At 35.7% G+C, this 20,117-nt stretch overlaps 1 protein-coding gene across 1 annotated transcript in view; it reads left to right on the forward strand.

The window, feature by feature from the left end:
• DHX15 (DEAH-box helicase 15) overlaps positions 1-11,500 on the forward strand; it is a 51,097-nt gene extending 39,597 nt beyond the window's left edge. Inside the window, exons 9-14 of the mRNA XM_033105963.1 lie at positions 207-315; positions 674-865; positions 3,732-3,854; positions 7,901-8,091; positions 9,607-9,776; positions 10,934-11,500. Coding sequence (XP_032961854.1) covers positions 207-315; positions 674-865; positions 3,732-3,854; positions 7,901-8,091; positions 9,607-9,776; positions 10,934-11,051 — 903 coding nt within the window. The 3' untranslated portion in view covers positions 11,052-11,500. The remainder of the gene's footprint in view (positions 1-206; positions 316-673; positions 866-3,731; positions 3,855-7,900; positions 8,092-9,606; positions 9,777-10,933) is intronic.
• The last annotated feature ends 8,617 nt before the right edge of the window (positions 11,501-20,117 follow it).

The following is a 20,117-nucleotide window of genomic DNA, read 5'->3' on the forward strand; positions in this document are numbered from 1 at the left end:
GTAACACTTTGAACCCTATAAAGATAATTCACAGAAAGTGTCATTCCTTTCGAATCTATTCCACAAGTATTTTTCTCATCTGAGTCAGTGGTATAGAAATAATGCAAAGTAAATAACTAAGGAGGCAGGGAATAGATGTGTTTTGTTTTTTGGAACAAGAGGATTGAGGAATATTTAACAAAGCAAACATTTTTGTTTTTTGCTAGGATAACACCTATCCTGAGATTTTGCGTTCTAATTTAGGATCAGTTGTGTTACAGTTGAAGAAACTTGGTATTGATGATTTGGTGCATTTTGATTTTATGGATCCACCAGGTATGAATTCTCAGCATATGTTATCAAACCTTTTAACCAAAATTGATTTTCTTTTGTCTGTATCCTATTTAGTCTACATATAAAAAACATTTTACCTTTTTCTTCAAATAAGCATCAAGTAAGTCCTATGTGTTAGTTAGCATTAAAACTAAAAGAGTGACAATTATATGAACAGCTTTTTCTTTCCTTCAGAATAACTATTATTCTGGGAGATGTTTGTAATTGAGTTTGTTGACAGTTTGAGTTTTTAGTTTGGTCAATGGAAGGATGAAAAGTGAGGACGCTTATAATAGTGTACTTTGTCGACATTTTTACTTGCTGAAGGCAGCTTGTCTAATAGATTGCCTTTTTTCCCCAGCTCCCGAAACACTGATGAGAGCCCTAGAACTTTTGAATTACCTGGCTGCTTTAAATGACGATGGAGATCTGACTGAATTGGGATCCATGATGGCAGAGTTTCCTCTAGACCCACAGCTCGCTAAAATGGTTATTGCAAGTTGTGACTACAACTGTTCTAATGAGGTCCTATCTATTACTGCTATGTTGTCAGGTAATAGAGGGAAAGGAACTAAAAAAAACCCAGCTCAAAGTTTGGGTGGACTTCACTTTTGGTTTTGTTTTTTAATATTTAGTATGATAGTGGATTTTATAGGTGGTTTTAAGGAACTCATTCTGTTTCCTACATACCTTGTAAATAGTTTTATAATGACGTATTACTTAGAAAAAGTAAAGCAAGTCATTGTGCACAAAATACAGTAAAAAGATTGGCTCTCTTGAGTGCAAATAAAAATTTCAGTAAAAAAATAATACTGAACACCATTGTAACAGGTCTTTGGTAGGTCTGTCAGTTTTGTGGTTTATTACTGACAATACAAGAAGAACTTTGTTCTAGTACTCGGCACTATTAAGTGAGCCTGAGAGAAACCCAAACTATCATTTAATGTAAGCTTTTTCTGCTTATATAAATATGTAGTCCAGTGGCTGTCATAAATTTCAAGCTTAGCATCAGATAAATAAGTAGTAATGTAGAGTTTTAGGCTTAAAATGGAATCTGATGACAGTTCTTTTACAATAGAAGAAAGACACTTGATTAAGAAAATACACCTAATAGAAAAAAACTGCTAATTTTGAAAACGGGAACATTAGGCTGTAGTGCTGTTTTAGTAGCAGTAAAGCTTAAGCCACAAATGAACAGTAATTTGGAAATTACACTTTCTAAAAAGAAGAAATATTGTTAACATATAAATATACACTGACTTCTACCTAAACATAAAAGTTTTTATTGACCATGGAGGTATTCTATAATATTAGTTTTAGTACTGGGGAGACTTGACTTCCAGTCACAGAGTGGTTTGTCGGTCTTTATTATAACTTATGCCTCAGATAATTCAAAAATGTTATACGGAATTAAAGAATGAATCAAAAACGTTTCTAAAAATAAAAATTTTGGCCTAGTTTAGATGTATGGTATATTTTAATGGTGTGATTTTTTTTTTTTCCCTAAGAATTAGCTCAAATGTTTTTTTTTTTCAGAGTTATGACTGATCAGACTCAGAGCAGATGGGCAGGGCAGTGTATTGAATCATTTTAATTAAATTGTAGTCTCACTTGCGGAGGTGGTGGTAGGTTGTTGTCTGCCTTTCTTATATGTTGTGAGTTAGATTTCCCAGTGGTGCTTATCCCAAGATTTTAGTTTTTAGAGAAAGAGGGCAAGAGTTAACAGATTATTTGTGTGTTTATTTGTTATTTGTCCAGTTTTTATTTTTCCAAGTTCTCTTGTCAGGAATACTATATAAATAACCATTGTTTGAGTTTAGCATGTTAGTCCCTTACAAAATTGGTCATTGTGATACAGTTGAAATCTTCCAACTACATGTCTTACTTGTAATAGTTGTGCAAAACATAGGGTTTACTGGTTGTCATTTTAACACATCAAGAGAGTGAACAGTTATTAAGCGTGGCATTTGTTGGGGGAAATGTTGAAGGGTGAGGAAGAAATCATGGAACAAAAAGATTGCTGAGCTTGTTTGTAATGCTTTGTTTTCCATTTAAATAGTTTGTGAAGTTTTCAGGTCCTGATATAAATAGTGCAAATCAGGGGCCTTATGGGGTGCTACTTATTCCTACTAATGACTGGTAGCTAGTTCACATTAACTTTCACAGCTCTGAGAGGTTTCTGTACTTTTATGAATTACTTGCTTCAATACATTAAGCAAGATTTTTACTATTTACTGTGATCGTGTGTCTGTCTCTCTTTGGCTTCTTTGACATCTTTAAAGGGGAAACTGTATGGGAAAGAGAAATTTGATACTGTATATGATTTCATTGTCGATTATTCCCATTATCTTCTATCTGAACTGATAATTTATAATTTTTTGAATTGACAAGGTTTTAACAGCTTTAAAAATGTATTGACAAAGTCCCCAGCTGTTAAGTTATTTTTATTTTCGTATTGCCTTTATGACTATGGAATTGCTAAAGTGAATTAAGGAAAGTTGTATTTCAAAAAATGTAGTGCACGCTTTGTAACAACTTAAACTTTTATGTGAATTAATACTGAGGCTCTACACAAATACTGTAGTTACATATTTTGATGACCCTTGAAATAATGACTGTTTCAGACTAATTGTCAACTTTTTAAATTGGATTTTGCTTTTATGTTGAGGTTTTGATTCAAATAACAGGTTTTTTTTTAAAAAAAAAACTTGGGGCTTTATTTACTAATCTTAATTAAAATGCTGAAAAACTAGGCTGAATATCTCCAGCCTTTTTGAATTTTCTAATTCAAAGGCGGTTTAACCTTCCACCACTACTGCTATCATCAAAACCCAAGATTTCTTTTTTTTTTTTTTAATGTTTCGTATGCTTCTGCTCACCGGTGCTAATAGTGATACCCACCAGTTGGTAATAGCCACAGCACTAGGGAAAAAAATTACGATAGAAATGTGGCAGTAGACTGGTTGGAAAGTTTTTAGCCCTGCAGTGGGCAAGTGTAGCTTCTTAACTCTCATAGCCATTCAGTGGGTTCAGTGGATGGCCTTTTGAAAAATTACATCTAGCTAAAAGGCTATTGACACCATGATTCTGGTTATTGGTAGAGCTATCAGCACTGGTTTTTGAAATAAGTTGAGCTTTCTAGTATCTCGATGGCCTTCAGAATAGCTGTCTGATGCCTACTTTTAGATCTAGTTAAAGTAATCAGGTACTCTGTAGCTTTGAAACCCTCTTGTCTTACAGATGGGGTTAGGTGTTGATGTACCAAATCAAGGTAGTAAACAGTCCAAGATGCAGTTGGAGGCCATCCTGCCCTGCCCTATGCTCTGTGAACTGACCTAGCTAGGCCTTGTTCCTCTATCTGTGAATGCGTGACTCATCGATATGGGCGTTTGTGTTGGGCCCATACCAACCTTGTTTAGTCCCACAGTGTTTTGTTCGCCCCACGGAGGCCAAGAAAGCCGCAGATGAGGCCAAGATGAGATTTGCCCACATAGATGGAGATCATCTGACACTGCTGAATGTCTACCACGCTTTTAAACAAAGTAAGTGTCAATTACATTGAAGGCACTCTTTGTCTAAATGTCACATGCATCATATAAGATGTCTCTTCATCTTACTTTCATTTATTATTTGTGACACCTTTGCATTAGAACCCCAGAGGTACTTTAGAAAAAACTGACTAACACTGAAGATAGAAATTGCCAATGTTTTACTTTTATAATCAGTGCTGGGGGACAGCAATTACAGAAAGCTGGAAAACACGGCAATCAAAATGAAATACTTGTATAAAATTTACCTTTAACATACCTATTTTGATATACTTCTGTTCATTTCCATATATTTTGCCTTTTTTGTGAATAGTTTTGTATCATTTGGAGAATCATTACTGTAATGTTTTTACTAATAAGTAGCTCTTACATAAAATAAAACTAACAAAGTAGAAAAATGGGCAACAAATGTAAATGACCGTTCTCAGTCAGGCTATAAGTGGTCTGTAAATTCTCATGAAGCAAAATTCAACTCTTCAAGAAATGCATTATTATTGAGAGGTACCATTTTTCTCACCGATATAATTGGCAAAGGTTAAAAAACAGCAAACTGTGTATGAGTGGGTTTCATGGAACAATTATACAACAGAGGTGGGAATATAAATTGTCTTTATGAAAAGCAGATTTTATGTTATCAAGAACCTTAACAAATCCATACCCTTCGACTAGAAATAATCTATGAAATTATCTTTTAGTATTCTGTGGACACAGATAATGATTAAAGATTTTCATCCCAGAATTATTTATGATAGTAAAAATGGTAACAACCTAAATGCCCACCAGTAGAAAGATGATTCAGTAATTTATGCTATAGTCACATGATGTTCTAGCTTTAAATCATGTTTTCAGAGACTATTTAATGACATGAAAAACATTTTCCAGTTAATCAAATTATTGCTAGATGCTGTTGTTGGAATGCACCATTTGTAAAATTAATGAGAGGAAAACTGCAGCAATGACTCCCAACAGATTCTGAAAGTGTTTGATTTCTACATATCAGTAGGTTAAAGACTTTATCCCTGATAGGACAGGTCATTTCAAGAAATCTATATTCCTCTTGTGTTCCGAACTGTATCATACTGGTTGATACTGTGTGATGTCAGACACATAACCTATTAACAGACTGTGGTAACTACTGTAAAGGGAAGGTCTTGAGAAGGAGCAGATTCACATCCATCTTGGTTCTTAAAATGCTTTGATACTAGTAAGATATTGTTTTAAATGGTAATTAAAGGACTTCTAAAGGAGCAGGGTTTTTTTTTGTTTTGTTTTACCCTATTACTCTCACAAGACGTTTTAATTCTTTTAAAATTAAGATAATATTATTTTGTCATTTAAGCTTTTGATAACTAGCATGGCCGTGTATTTGGATTTCATAATTGTGTTACGAATATGAAATTTAGGATTGATACAGACCTGTATTTTGATTTTCAATATAAATGTAACGATGCGATGTTTGAAATTAGAGGGATATAAGATTTAAAAGTGATAAAATTACTAAATAATGCTTGGTTTTTATGCACATACTTGATAGTTAGGAGCTTTCTGTGGAATCATTGAACAGTAGATATCTACAAAAGCTTTATCCTTCTCCTAAATAGGACTAGCAGTTAGAGGAAGTGTTCTGAGTTAGAATGATAGCACCTAATCGCTAGTGCAAATATCAAACTTGTAGATCTATTTGGACATTTCATATTCATTGAATTTGGAGTGTTTTGACTATTATTTCTAAATGATGCTGTGTTACATTATTGAAACATTACGTATATTTGAAAAATAGCAAGTATATTTCAGGTATTAGTCAAGGGATCTTAAGATTAAAATGGTTGATTACATAGTAAAGCTGAAATTCATCTTAATACTGTAAAATGTGATAAAAAATACGGTAAATGTTTAAATTTTAAAAAACTTATTACAGTAAAAGACACGTTACCGTTAATCCCCCTCAAAATACTTCCCCTCTCTTCGAACACAGTTATCCCATCGTTTTTTCACTTTCTGAAGCAGTTCTGGAAGTCCCTTTCATGAGTGTGTTTAGTTGCCCTGTCGTGGCTGCCTTGATGTCCTGAATCATTTTGACTTTGGGGAAGAGCCAGAAGTCACATGGTGCCAGATCTGGTGAATAAGGTGGATGAGGACACACCGTCATGTTTTTGTTTGACAGAAATTGCCATATCAGATGTGTAACACGGGTTGTGATAAAAAAAAAATAACGGTGAATAATGCTGTTAAGGGCCATCCAACAGAAAGGCGGGGATCTTCAATACGGGAAGTCCCCTTAGTAACAGTGTGTGACAAGTTTCAACTTGTTTAGTGCAGTCAGTTAAGTGTAAGCTACGGTTGAGAGAAAGTGTGTCATAAATCATCCTCCATCATGACAACGCCCCGTGTCACATTGCTTCTGGTATACAGCAATTTCTGTTGACTGAAAACATTGGGATGTGTTCTTATCCGCCTTATTCACCAGATCCGATACCATGCGACTTGTAGTTCTTCCCCCAAAGTCAAAATTATTCAGGACATTGAAGCAGCCACGACAGCGCAACTAAAGACACAAAAGAGGACTTCCAAAACTGCTTCAGAAAATGGAAGAACGATTGGTTAAGTTTGTTCAAAGCAAGGGGGAGTATTTTGAGGGGGATTAATAGCAATGTATCTTTTAGTGTAATAAATTTTTTTGTTAATTCAAACATTTACTATATTGTTTGATCACACCTTGTATTAATTGTAAAACTTTAGAACCTCAGAAAAGCTAAACTCCAGAGTGAAAATAAACACTTTTCAATAGTCCCCTATTTTTATTATTTTGTTTCGACATTTTCATTGCCTTTCAGCTTGTTACAGAGATAAGCAAAAATACCTCCAAACCATACTTTGTCTCAGTTTCATCTGTACATATTCAGTGCTTTGTTTTAAATGTCAGTTAAGTTCAGCTGGATACCTTTCATTTTGCATTCTAGGTGGGTTAATTAATGGACGTTTTAATACATCAGTCCTTCAATTTAAAGATCCATTTTACTACCCCACCTACCCAGCCACTCTATGAAATGTGGCTACATTTTGTAATGGGTAAACATTTATTAATATATCTTGTTCCTCTGAAAGCTATTAAGAAAATGTTGTACATTATAATTGGTAGGATCCTAAAACCAAAGAGAAAAGAATATGCCAAAGGTTAATGTGGATCACAGTAATTGGAGAAGGATCAACACACTTCCAAATTTTAAGACTCCTCCCCCCCCCCCCATTTCACAGTAACCCTCTTAGGTATATCAAAGGGCCTCCTTGTGACTGTCTTTGGGACATAAAGATACCACTGTATAATATTTTACATTATGCTATAGTTTGAGCTCTCAACATGAGCAACACTCAGTTGGAAGCTTATTAAGGATTCTTCAGTGGAGAACTATCCCATTGATAGTAATACCTGTAGGAAAATTATTTGGAATTGCTTAAATATAAGCCTTATTTATTAAACAGGAGTGGGGGCTTCCAGACATCCTTGTAAACTGTATCACTTGTATTTTAAAACTTGTTTCTCCACCGCTGAGAGGCACATGGGTCACAATAAAACTTTAAATACTAGCTCAGGAATAATTAAAGAAAAATACCAGTAATCATTTGAGATTCACTGTTGGAACTTTTAAATTGTGTTTGATAATCTAAGGCTATCTTTCCTTTGAAAATGAGAAAGACACGGCATTTTACCAAATTCCTTCAACCCACCTGTTAGACCATCTATTGGAAACAGCCAGCTGGATATTCATGGGTAAAATAATTCATTAAAAATAGTTTGTTCAAAATCATTGTTTTGTCATCCAACAGCCAAAAACCCTACTGTTATTTCTGATTTTGAATTTCACTGCAGATTTTTAGGAAAGTTAGTAGCGTTGTGATTCATTCATAAAGATGATTTGGATAAATCCCCTTTCTGGATTATTTAGCTTACTCTTTATAACAATTTTCCTTTTTAATTAAATGATACACCTATTTGGATGATTTCATGTCCCCTCTTTTTTTCCCTCCCTCCAACTTTGTAGATCATGAATCGGTTCAGTGGTGTTATGACAACTTCATTAACTACAGGTCCCTGATGTCAGCAGACAATGTACGCCAGCAGCTATCGCGAATTATGGACAGATTTAATTTGCCTCGTCGAAGTACTGACTTCACAAGCAGGGACTATTATATTAATATAAGAAAAGCTTTGGTTACTGGATATTTTATGCAGGTATGTGGATAATACAGAAATATATAATTAAATGTTTACATAATATTGTTTACTTTCTATAACAGCCCTTTGTAAGTAAGTTTTAAAAAGCCTATAAATAATTGATCTTAAAATGTTATGTCTAGATTCTTGAACTAATACACTAAGATTTGTGTCTCATGAGTAACAAATTCCCTAAATGGCAAGTTACCAACCCAGTTAGGTAGAAATCAATTTTAGAATTTTTTATTACTGGAGTATTTTGTTAATTATCTCTTCTATCTCCTGCTTGTTTGTTCATTCTCTCTTCCGGCTATGTCTGTTAACCAAGATGTGGCCTGCCTTTTAAGCCATATGCATTCAATAAATAGAATGGACCTAAATGTATTGAGTCAAAGTAAAAATAGCAGATTGGTGCATTGTCTGTATTTGAAATCAAAGTAACTAAAAAAATATTGTGGCATCATATACGATCTTATGCTTATTAGAGTTAGGTGAATAGTAGGGTTAGGTATGAAAATTTTCCAGACTCTCAACGATGTTTATAATATATACTAGTGTACACTAGTTTGTTTTTGACGTGTTCTTAAATTTACTTGTAGTAATTCAAAAAAGATAGATAAGGCTATGTTCAAGCATTATGGACTCCTAATTCTTAAGATTTAAATTTGTTAGAAAAAAGGCATGAGTTATAGTACCTGGTACTTAGGTGCTTAGTAAATATTTATTGATTGAAATTGAGTTTATTTTCTATTTAATAATAGTTGTTAATTTCTATCAATACACACTCTTTGTATTATTGGAGTTCTAGAATTGGAAAGGGCATATAGTATTTGTTAATTAAATATTAGATGAGAGCCACCAATCAATGTGTTTGATTATAGACATAGAAGAAATATAGGCAAGAAGCACATGCACCATCTTGTGTTTTCCCCATTCTTTTTCTTTTCTCACCTACATCTTTTCTTTGTAGGTTATTTTTTGCTTCCACTCCTTGTTGCTCTTCTTTTTCTATCTTAAACGTGAATCTTCTGGTAATTGTTTTCATCTACTCCATAGTCACCTGGAGCTAAAGAACCCACTCAAATAATCTAAGACAAGGGAAGGACCAGATAGTACATATTAGGCGCTGTGGGCTTTATTGGGTTCCTTGTTGAAACTACTAGCGTGAAAGCAGCCATGGACAAATGGTGTGCCTGTGATCCAATAAAACTATACTTATGGACACTGAAATTTGAACTTACTCTGATTTTTACTCAGTACCAAATGTTTTTCTTTGGATTTTTGCCTCCAATCATTTAAAGATGTATAAACCATTCTTGGCTGACAAGCCTTACAAAGGTAGACAGTGAGTTGGATTTGGCCTGCGGTACTTTGCTGATCCCTGTTTTTATCAGGCGGTGATAAATAAGTATAGCCATGGAATAAAAGCAAAAGGTGAGGCCTGCCTGTTCCTAATTATATAGGTAGCTTTAAACCACTTTTATGACTAGCATATCAGAAGCGTTGTATTAATTTACTGGGTTTTGGTTTCAGGTGGCGCATTTAGAACGAACAGGGCATTACTTAACTGTGAAAGATAACCAGGTGGTTCAGTTGCATCCCTCTACTGTTCTTGACCACAAGCCTGAATGGGTGCTTTATAATGAATTTGTTCTTACAACAAAGAATTACATTCGGACGTGTACAGATATCAAGCCAGAATGGTAAGCAACACCTTCTGTTCCAATAGTTTTTGTTAGCATTTTGCTCAGAATCTGACTTTGTTACAAGAGTCCTGTCCTTTCCCTCATAGGGGAACTTGGTGTTCTGTATACTTCAGAGTGTAGTTATGGGGCTTTGACCTGATGCGCTAGTTGATCTCTTACAATCTTTGCTTTGATAAGAAGACAGTGGGATTTTTGGTGTGGGGATGGGCATGATTTGGAACTAAATAAAAACTACAGTTGCCTAGCATCAAGAGGGTCTTTGGAGCTATTCTTTTACTGTTGTGATTAACTCAAATTCCCTGGTTCCAGAAGTCGGTCTTTTCTTTATATTTTACCTGTCTCATAATGAGCTCTCAACTATTTATTATTTATATGTTGATGCTTTAGGAGCTAAGCAAGCATAAAAACTATGCCTCTTGTATCTTAGCATATTTGATTTTACAAAATGTAATCAGAACTGATTGTGTTATTTTAAGCAACATTAGTGTGCACACATACACACCGTCCTTGTGTATGGATTGTTTTTTTTTTTTTTTTTTTTTTGCCAGTATCCATTCTATAACTTATGATGGGAACCGTCAACCAAGAATGGGGACTGAAAGCACTTATTTTAGTTGATGTCACTTGCTATATATTGTGCTGCTTTCCTATACTGATTGTGACTTTTGACACTTAAATTGTGTAGGACATTACCATTTTATCTTACGTACTTTGTTGAGAAAAAATTGTATGGCTAAACATTAAAAAAGATTTCAATCAAGTGTATTCTTTTGGATATAGAGTTATATTTATAGTTATTTAAACTTTGAAAATGAGAAGATCCAATCATTTGAATGCCAAGATGTTTCTTATATGGAACCTGTATTACTATAACCCTAGAAAGGTTGGTCAAAATGAGGTTCTAGAGAGAAGAAATTAATGACTTATGTCACTATCTTTATATTAATGTAAATAAGGGTTTTTAAGAGAATTTATCTTGAGTTTTTTAAGTTTATGGAAAGTCCGACATCAGAAAGTTTCCAGCTTACTAGATAGCACATTGTGTTTGTAGGTTTGCCTTTGCTCCTCAGGATATTAATGAGTAATGCCGATCCTGTTAGCAACCCCAGTACTTTAATTACAACCTTACTTGGTAATTTTTCCCTCCTGTACAGGTTGGTGAAAATTGCCCCTCAATATTATGACATGAGCAATTTCCCACAGTGTGAAGCAAAGAGACAGTTGGACCGCATCATTGCCAAACTTCAGTCCAAGGAGTATTCACAGTACTGAACTCAGTGCTCAGAGCTGAAGCTACTCAGAGGACAGCTTTAAAGATGAATGAACTCAGAAGTTCAAGTTGTGCTCTTCACGTTGGTTCAATAATGGCCTTTATTTGAAAGCTTTTTAATTTTTCTTTACAGTAAATATTCCATTCTGATTTCATAAATTAAACATTTATGCCTCCCTTTTGTGTTGACACTGTAGCTCATACTGGAAAAGTCGATCAATGTTTTGCAGTTTATTGAAAGTAGTTCTATATATAACAATGTTATAAGCATTTCTTTAGAAATGGTTGAAAAATGCTTCTAAAATGTGATTATCGACCATGGTATGCATGATCGTTGTAATTGTTGACATTCCTTTTAGAAGTTGTGAAATGTTACAACTTGTGCTTATGTAGACACAATCTTCTGTCTCAGTACAGAGGCACTGACTTCAATAAAGTCTATTTATACTAATTTCGGCCAAAGCACTTTGATATCTTTGTTCTAGTCTCTAAACATGGCTTCTTCTCTTCCCAAGTGTGGGGCTTTTTTTCCCCCCTGTTGTAAGTATACTATTATAACATATTTAGCATCTTCCCACAAGGAGTATTCCTTATTTAAAGTAGTCATTAAAGCAGTATTTTTAAAAACATATCTTAGAACTTTGTTAGGTTAATCTGGATGTGATCTAATGGGATAAAGTATGCAGTTTTTATTCAAAATTGGATCCGAAAGGCAGAATAATGAGAGTTTTCGCTTTGTCTTAAAGTTCATTTTTTAAGGCTGATAATTAGTATTTTGTTAACCACATTTTTAGCAGATTTTTTTGTCAGAGAAACATGCTAAGCACTCTAGCCTCTGAAACAAATGTATGTTTGTATTCAGTAGATAGTAGGGATTATTACATAGTAGATCTTGGTCTCAATCTCTGTTGGATGTTTAATGCAGCATACAAAAGTAACTAGTATAGTGTGTTAAAATATGAATTTGACTTTGGATTTCCTGTAACAGATAGTAGACAAATTAAAAAACCCTTTCATAACCATAAATAAAATGTTTGGTGTGACCCGTAAAAGGGTCTGTAATAAATCATTTCCTTTTGACCCAAGCACTGTACTCATTAATGTCCGGACACCCTTCTTCTAGCGTTTTCCCCTTGTGAAAATGTTTAAATGTTAAAGGAAATTTATAGGTGTGTATAGTTGGAATTTAAATATCCTTTGAAGCATATTTCCAGTGTATGACTTAAGGGAGTTAATTGGGCAAATTAAAGAGTTTTTCAGGCTACTTACATAATTTTCAGTGTAGGTAATTGTTACTAAATGATGCCTAGTGGCTTAAAGGAGTTAATGTGCTTTTGTAAGTACCTGACTTTGTTCCCATGGAGTAATTTAATTTACATGCTGAAATAATATTTTACGTTACATTTAAATTGGTTAAAATTTTATCCTACATTAAGTATTGGCAACATTATCTGCTAGAGTTTTTTAGGTTGTGTTAAAGTCTAGATACTTGGTCAGACTGTTTTGCATTTAAAAAGCAGCTCTTGCCAGAGTAATATGTTGCCTGTTAAAATTTACACAGGTATACAGTTTGTCATACAGCTGCATATCTTTATAATCTGACCATGTAGCCAATTTTAAATGGGTCTCAGTGTAATGTACGCGTATGTATTGCTTAATCTTGGGGTTTTTAAAGTGTGATATTGAACCATTAGGTTTTCTTATAGAAGAACTTAAGTGATAGAGCTCCTGATACGTAGAACAAAGTTTGTTTTTTGGCAAAGTTTCTAGGAATGGTGTTCTTTCCTTCTTGTAAGTGAGGAGTGTGCACTGAGTTTCTACGTGGGAAAAGAAGAGCAAGCTGAGCTTTTAGTCCACCATCCACACTACTCCATGCCTACTCCACTGTCTTCAGTTTGGCGAGGCTGGCCACATCTGACCAAAGCTGGGAGTTTCTTAATCATTGATGTTACTGGCAAAGGTATGGCTTTTAAAACTTGTGTTCTCTGACCGCTTTGTTTAACAGATTTGGCAACTGAATACTAAAGTGATTACAATTTCCCTTGTCACAATAGATGATTACAACTATAAAATGAGATCTCTGTGAGACAAAATTAAAATTTCCTCTATAAAATTTAGGAAATCTTTTGAAGAGTTTCTGAAGAGGTCTCTCTCTCAAAATAGTAGAGCTCCTGTTTGTTGTGAATATGGCATCAGGAAAGAAGGCCATCAGCCAGTAGAACTTGTAACTGTACAAGTTGAGGAAATGAACACAGCTCGTGGGCAGTAGGACAAGATAAAAGACACCCTATACTCAACTCTTAGCCGTAATCCAAAAAGCCAGAAAGCATTCTCAACTCAACCTTTTTTATATAGCATGTGACTTAGTCCTCGCATTTTAGGTTTATAAGGTGCCCACAAACAGTTGGGATTGCCTTCGGAATAATTGTAATGGCCATCCCCTCTGCTCAGATACTTGAAAGAAAACCATTACTTTGGAAGACAGCTTAATAGTTCTTTTAGAAACACTAAGCTTAAATTTGTTTCTAATTCTTCCTTCTAGAGCAAAGTTAGTTAATTAAGGCTGTTGTGCAATGCCACTGGAGTTAACTGTTCATCACTTTATTCTTATGTAGGAAGAATAGCCTGTTTTTTTCCCTTAGCCTTCCTCTTTGATTTGGTTTCTAGATATCCTGAACATTCCCGATACACCTCTGCCAGGTGTTCTTGAGATTGCGCTCAATACTGGGGTCTAAACGGCTGAGTGCAGTGGACCGTGTAATTCCCAGGGAACCAGACATGCCACTTCTGTGAATGCACTTATGATTAACATTATATTTATTGATAAAGTGATTTACGTTAAAAGAAGTTAAAATTATTTACATCAACCTTTCCAGCAACCACAGCATGCTTTTGGCTCATATCAATCTTTATACATTTAAGGCGTTGACTTATTACAGGATGGTTTTGGATGTGGCTCAGGACTGAGAAAAGGCCCTTACAGACTTTGGGCAATGTTAATCTTTGGCGACTTCACACATTTAAATGTGTCTGTAGCTCATCAAATAGCACTTAAAATATCAAAGGCATTTTAAATTTGCTTCTTAAATAATTGGGATAGGAAATATCTTAATTATATAATATATTTTCTAATAGTTACAGAATTCTTATAGTGAGAATCTAATGTACATGTTGTTTTCAAATGCAGTTTTATCAATATTGAATTTAAAAGTCAAGCTGACAGATTTGGTATATACTTATTGGAACATAGGTTTGAATTTTATAGTTTCTTTTTCTATTCGAGAAAGTAGAGGACGGGGTTATGTTCTGGTCTCAACATTTTTAGTGATGCCCTGGTACCGTACCTACGGATAAAAAGGCCTTGTAGATAACACTGCTGAAGTGGTCAAGTAATTTTTCTTGCCGTAGCTAAGACAAGCGTGTTTATTGAGAATTTCTTGCTGCAGTGACTTTTAGTTATTTCTGTTGGTATATACTGACCTGATTATGGGAACTTTCCTATTTTTGCTTACTTGAATTCTCTAGTTTGAACTTGATTATTCTTCATTTGTAGAGTATTTGAACGTAACCTAGCAAAAGCAACTCTTTCTAGTCTGTTACCAGTTTAGCCCAAATCTGCGAGTTACTCATGTTTAGCAAGTTTCTTATTTTTTTAAATTAATATGTCAGCATATTTTATTTTGTTTGAAAATGTGTTATTTTTTGTAGTGTCTTCATTTGTAATTAGTAGACTATAGTAAATGGAGCCTGTTTGGGAACTCAAGTCATAAACATTAGAAAACCACATTTATATAACTTGGTTTTCTTTTTGTTGTTTTTTTTTTTTAAACATTTCTCCCTGATAGCAGTTTTGTTTTACTTGTTAGTGGTTTTCCTTCGTAGAATTTCTGTATAAATGGCTTAGTGGGTACTGATCATTGTTCATTTTATTAAGCACCAATTCTGGAAGGCATTCTGTGAGGCTATAAAAATAGATGGATAAATCCAGAGACTGTCTCGATTTATGGTCTAGTTGGTGTTTTAAATGTGCAAAGGTCTATAATATATAGCAAGGTATAGTGAATATGGTAACAAAGATCAAAGAGTTATAGGTATCAGAAAGGAAATGTGTGTTAAGATTAGGCGAGTATTGGGGAAAGTGATGTAAGTAAGCTGCCAAGTAAGTTAAATGGTTAAGTGTAAGCCATTGGAAGTGGTGAGGCCGGTGACAAGCTGACATCCCTGGCTCCTGGCTCTAGCTGCTTGTTATGTCAGAATGCCTGATGGTATTTCAAACAAAGCTGGAAATCCAAATTTATATATAAACGCTCCCTGTTAGAAATTGTAGATTTTTTTTTTAAACTCTTTGATTTTTTTTTTTTTTTTAATTTAAAGCTGAGTTCTGGGCAGCCATTTGCAAACTTCTTGGTTAAGTAATCAGGGAAACAATTGTGGGGGAGGTTTAGTGGGACCTGTAGCAAATAATTAGGATTTGAGCAGCATTAAGGATTTCTTAGGTGATTGACAGCATTTCAGGCCAGGGGCATAGCCCGGACAGGTTGTAAGTTTGGCTCTTAGCTGAAGTATGATACACATGCAGTAAACTGTGCTTCATTAGGGCTACAGCTTGATGAAGTTCAACAAGTTTATATAGTTGTATAATCACAAGCACTACTACATCTTCATCACCCCGAAGGGTTTTCCCTATCCATTTGCAGCTAATCCCCTTCCCCCCACTCCACGTGCTTGGCAACCACTGAACTTTCTGTCCTTTTAGTTTTTTCCCAGAAGCTGACAAATGGAAGCATACTGAGCGTAGTGTTTTGTGTCTGGTTTCCTTCTGGATATAATGCTTTTAATATTCATCCATATTGTATATATCAGGGCATTCCTTTTTATTTCTGAGTAGTCGTGGTCCATTATGTATGTGCTACATTTGTTCATGAATTTACCAGTTGCTAGAAAGTTGGGTTATAAAGAGTTTCCCTGCATCCTTGCCAACATTTTATAATTACCGTGTTTCCCCGAAAATAAGACCTAGCTGGACCATCAGCTCTAATGCATCTGTTGGAACAAAAATTAATATAAGACCCGGTCTTATTATTTTACAGAAGACCGGGTCTTATACTAATTTTTGCTCCAAAAGATGCATTTGAGCTGATGGTCCATCTAGGTCTTGTTTTCGGGGAAACGGTATCAGTTTTTATTTAAAATTTTAATAGGTAGGTAGGTGTACCACACTGGCTTCAGTTTGCATTTTGCTAATGACTGATGTTTAGTGGTGCTGAGCTTCTGTTCGTGCGCCTGTTAGCCGTTCGTCTCTGCTTGGGTGAGGTGACTGGTAATAACATCCTCAGCCCTTCTTACAGTTAATTACTTTGGTTTTTGAGTTTGAGTTCTTTATGTGTTCTCTATCCAAAGCCTTAATAAGATACGTGTTTCCAAATGTTTTCCCAGTCTGCTGGGTTATCTTGTTATTTTCTTGAGTGTCTTTCAAAAAGCAGAACTTTTAAATATTGATGAAGTCCACTTTATCTTTTTTTTTCTTTAATGGTTTGTGCTTTGGTGTTCAGGGCCAGTTTTGATAGTGTGTTAAGGAAGCAGCAAGGGGTCCAGTTTGGCTGGAGCATGATGTCTGAACTGTTAAAAAATGATTCAAGATGGTGGTGTGACAGTTAAGCACGCAAACTTGTTGCAACAGTGGTGCTAACCATTTTTGAAATCAAAGGGATTATTCATTATGAATTTGTACCAACTGGACAGTTTAACCAAGTTTACTATTTGGAGGTGCTGTAAAGGCTGCGTGAAAAAGTTAGACGACCTGAACTTTTTGCCAGTTCATGGCTCTTGCCTCACGACTGCACCAGCTCACACGGCACTGTCTGTGAGGGAGTTTTTAGCCAGTAAACAAATAACTGTATTGGAACAACCTCCCTGCTCACCTGATCTGGCCCCCAATGACGTCTTTCTTTACCCGAAGATAAAGGAAATATTGAAAGGAAGACATTTTGATGACACTAAGGACATCAATCGTAATGCAACAACAGCTCTGATGGCCATTCCAGAAAGAGTTCCAAAATTGCTTTGAAGGGCGGACTAGGCGCTGGCGTCAGGGCATAGCTCCCCAAGGGGAATACTTCGAAAATGACCGTAGTGAGATTCAGCAATGAGGTATGTAGCTCTTTTTCTAGGACGACTTCGTGAACTTAATTGTCAGACTACGTAGGTCATACAAACTTGAACATTTCATGAGTCTCTTTTCAGGAAAACTGCAAGATGGGGATGGAAGGCTCAAGAAGCTTTTATAGGGTAAAGAATAAAGAACAAGGAAGTGAAAAACAGAAAATACTTATTGGCTGGGGCCACATGGTCATCCTTGTTTGGGGTGAGAAAGTCCAGAGTTGGCTTGGCATTTGGGGATTGGCTGGCTGAATACACTGCATTTCCGGTCAGGCAGAGCATTTACAGGACACTGAAGTTATCTAAGTTTTGGTTTGCTGATGTGGCACCCTGGACAGCAGTGGCTCCGTCTCGCGCCTAAAAATTTATTTCATCTAGATTATAGAGTGAGGCCAGAGGAGGCTGTGAACATAGGCTGGGACCGAGTTGTGGGGGCTTTGAAGGCTGGGTTACGAGTGGGTTGGAGTTCACTACAGAGGGTAGATTGTAAGTGGGGCTGGCGGACAACACTGAAGCCACTTAAAAAAAGACACAATAACCCAGGTAATGAGATTGAACCTGAGCAGAATACGAGTGAAAGGGCCAGGGATGAAATAGTGACATAAAGCAAAGGAGTCATTCAAGATAGCTGGTTTAGGGTATATACATGAATGAATTGCGTGGTGTGCTAGCCTTGAATCTAGGCTTCAGGTCATCTTACTGAGATCCCAGTTGCCACCTAGAAAGAAAAATGGCAGAGATTTAAAAGTATAGAAGAACCTTTAATAAGGAAGGGCATGGGAGAGGTGAAGGAGAGATCAAGAAATAAAACCATCTAGATAATACAGTTTCGTGTTGCAGAGGTAAGATGGATGGGAATTGTGAACCTAGAAGGCCATTGGATTTGGTCTTTAGCCAGCTTTCAAGGTAGAGGCTGCAAACAGGTAGCCCAAAGAGCCAGATGTATTAATAGCTTGAGGGGTCTGTTTATGTGGCTCCCGTGGGATGTTTCAAATCAGTTAGAGCCATTGTTTAGCAATGGAGAGACACCACATAAAGTTCAAAATATGCATAGATCTGGTAAGGACAGGCCTAGTAATCCACATTGGGGTGTGGCTGTCCTCTGGACAGGCACAAATTCCCCTTGTGGAATTTCATTTTCTCCTCCTTCCTGTCCTCTAGGCGTTGTTGAGTAAGGGGCTTTGGAATGGAAAAATCTTGCAAAGACTTTTTACAAGAAGTTGCATGGTTAATACTGAGATCAAGAAAAAGGATACTTTTTAAAGAAAAGAGACCACCTTAACATGTATTTAGGCAAAACTTGGACCAATGTCTTAGAGACGGGTTGAGGCTAAGCTTAGTGGCGTTAGCCTTGGAAATGAGAAAACTTCTTAGAGTAGGGTAAAGATAGAAGGGAGGGTTAGGGACCTCAGATGGCTTCTTTTGTTGCGGGGGCGGTGTCCGGATCTGAGTGTGAGGTAGGTTTGAAGGAGGGGAGTAATGTCTAAGAGACTTGGCAAGTGATTCGATTGTGAATTAGCAAAGGGTTAGGAAAGGGAAGCCTTAGGTCTTGGGTGGGTTTAGAGCTTAGGAATTTGATCAGGAGTTCACTCTCCCCAGGTTTCTGTTCTGTGATCTATAGCCTGGGAACTGGAAGGAGCCCAGGTTGTGGAAGATGGGTGTGGTAGGCAAGGAGAAAAGTGGTCAAGTCGTGAAGATCTTGACATTTAAAAATATCAGGCAAGAGCAAACGTTCCTTATTTGTGTTTAAGGTTTCATACATGCTGTGTATTTAGATTTGGATGGCAGCTATAGTACTAAATTGACCGTATGCTTGTATTCCTGTGATTTTGGGTTAGTGGCATTAGTGAACAGATTCTTATACTCGTTAGTAGATGTGTTGTGGTTGCTGAGCGGTATCTTCATTTCAGCTCATAGATTTGCTATTCATATGGAGAATTGTTGGACAATTGAAAGAAATTTTGCTCTAGGGACATATGAGGCATCATCAGTGAAATGAGGTATGCTATCAATTTTCGGGAGTGGCTTATTTAAAACCCTTAGTGAGTAGAAATTAATGTTTACAAAGGTGTGGTTTTAAGTTAGATTATATAAAGAAGTAGGATTGATAAATTAGATGCTAGGGAATATTTCAGCTCTGACACTGGCACTATTTTAGTGCCTTATCGTGGAACCTAGTGTTCGATCCACAGGGAAAACTTAACCAGTGCTAGTTTTCTTTAAAAGGGAAGCATTTTAATTTTTAAAGAATGATAAATTAGTGCAGAAAATTGTAAAAGAAATTATTAGAATTTCATCTCTGAATTGGTACAGCATATTACATTGCACTTAGTTTTTTGGGTTTTGTTTCGTTGCTTTTTATTGTGCATTCTCGGTTCTGCTTAGTATAAAAACAAACTGACGACTTTTGTAAAAAGTTTACTAAAAATTCTTAAAGCTTTATATTTGGCTCTTTTGTGTAATTGTTACTTCCCAATATTAATCATATTAGTGAAATTTTTGTAATTTAAAATAGCTTACATTTTTTGTTCTTGTTTACCTTTTTACATGATAGAGGGGCTGGGCTTAATGACGATCCAGGTATTTTTTTTAAGCTTTGAATGTCTGAAGCTGTACTTTCCTTACCTTTCTAGAGACATTTAATTATTGTAGAGTAACTGGGGAGTTGTACAGAAATGCTGACTGCTTTAGAGACGTCCCTTAAAGTAATGTGTAATGATCAATGTTTGCGCGTGTCACCTTTGGTACAAGGAATTTTGTTTGTCACAGATAAGAAAAGGCTTTGAGCCCAAATTTCTCCCACTGTTTGTTACATTACTACAGAGAAATACACTACTGGGTATCTTTTAGACTAGAGGACTTTTAAATGAACAGAGAGCTCTTAGACAGTTGTAGTTGAGTCATACTTT

Source organism: Rhinolophus ferrumequinum, chromosome 5 (assembly GCF_004115265.2).
Source record: "Rhinolophus ferrumequinum isolate MPI-CBG mRhiFer1 chromosome 5, mRhiFer1_v1.p, whole genome shotgun sequence".
Classification (NCBI taxonomy): Eukaryota; Metazoa; Chordata; class Mammalia; order Chiroptera; family Rhinolophidae; genus Rhinolophus; species Rhinolophus ferrumequinum.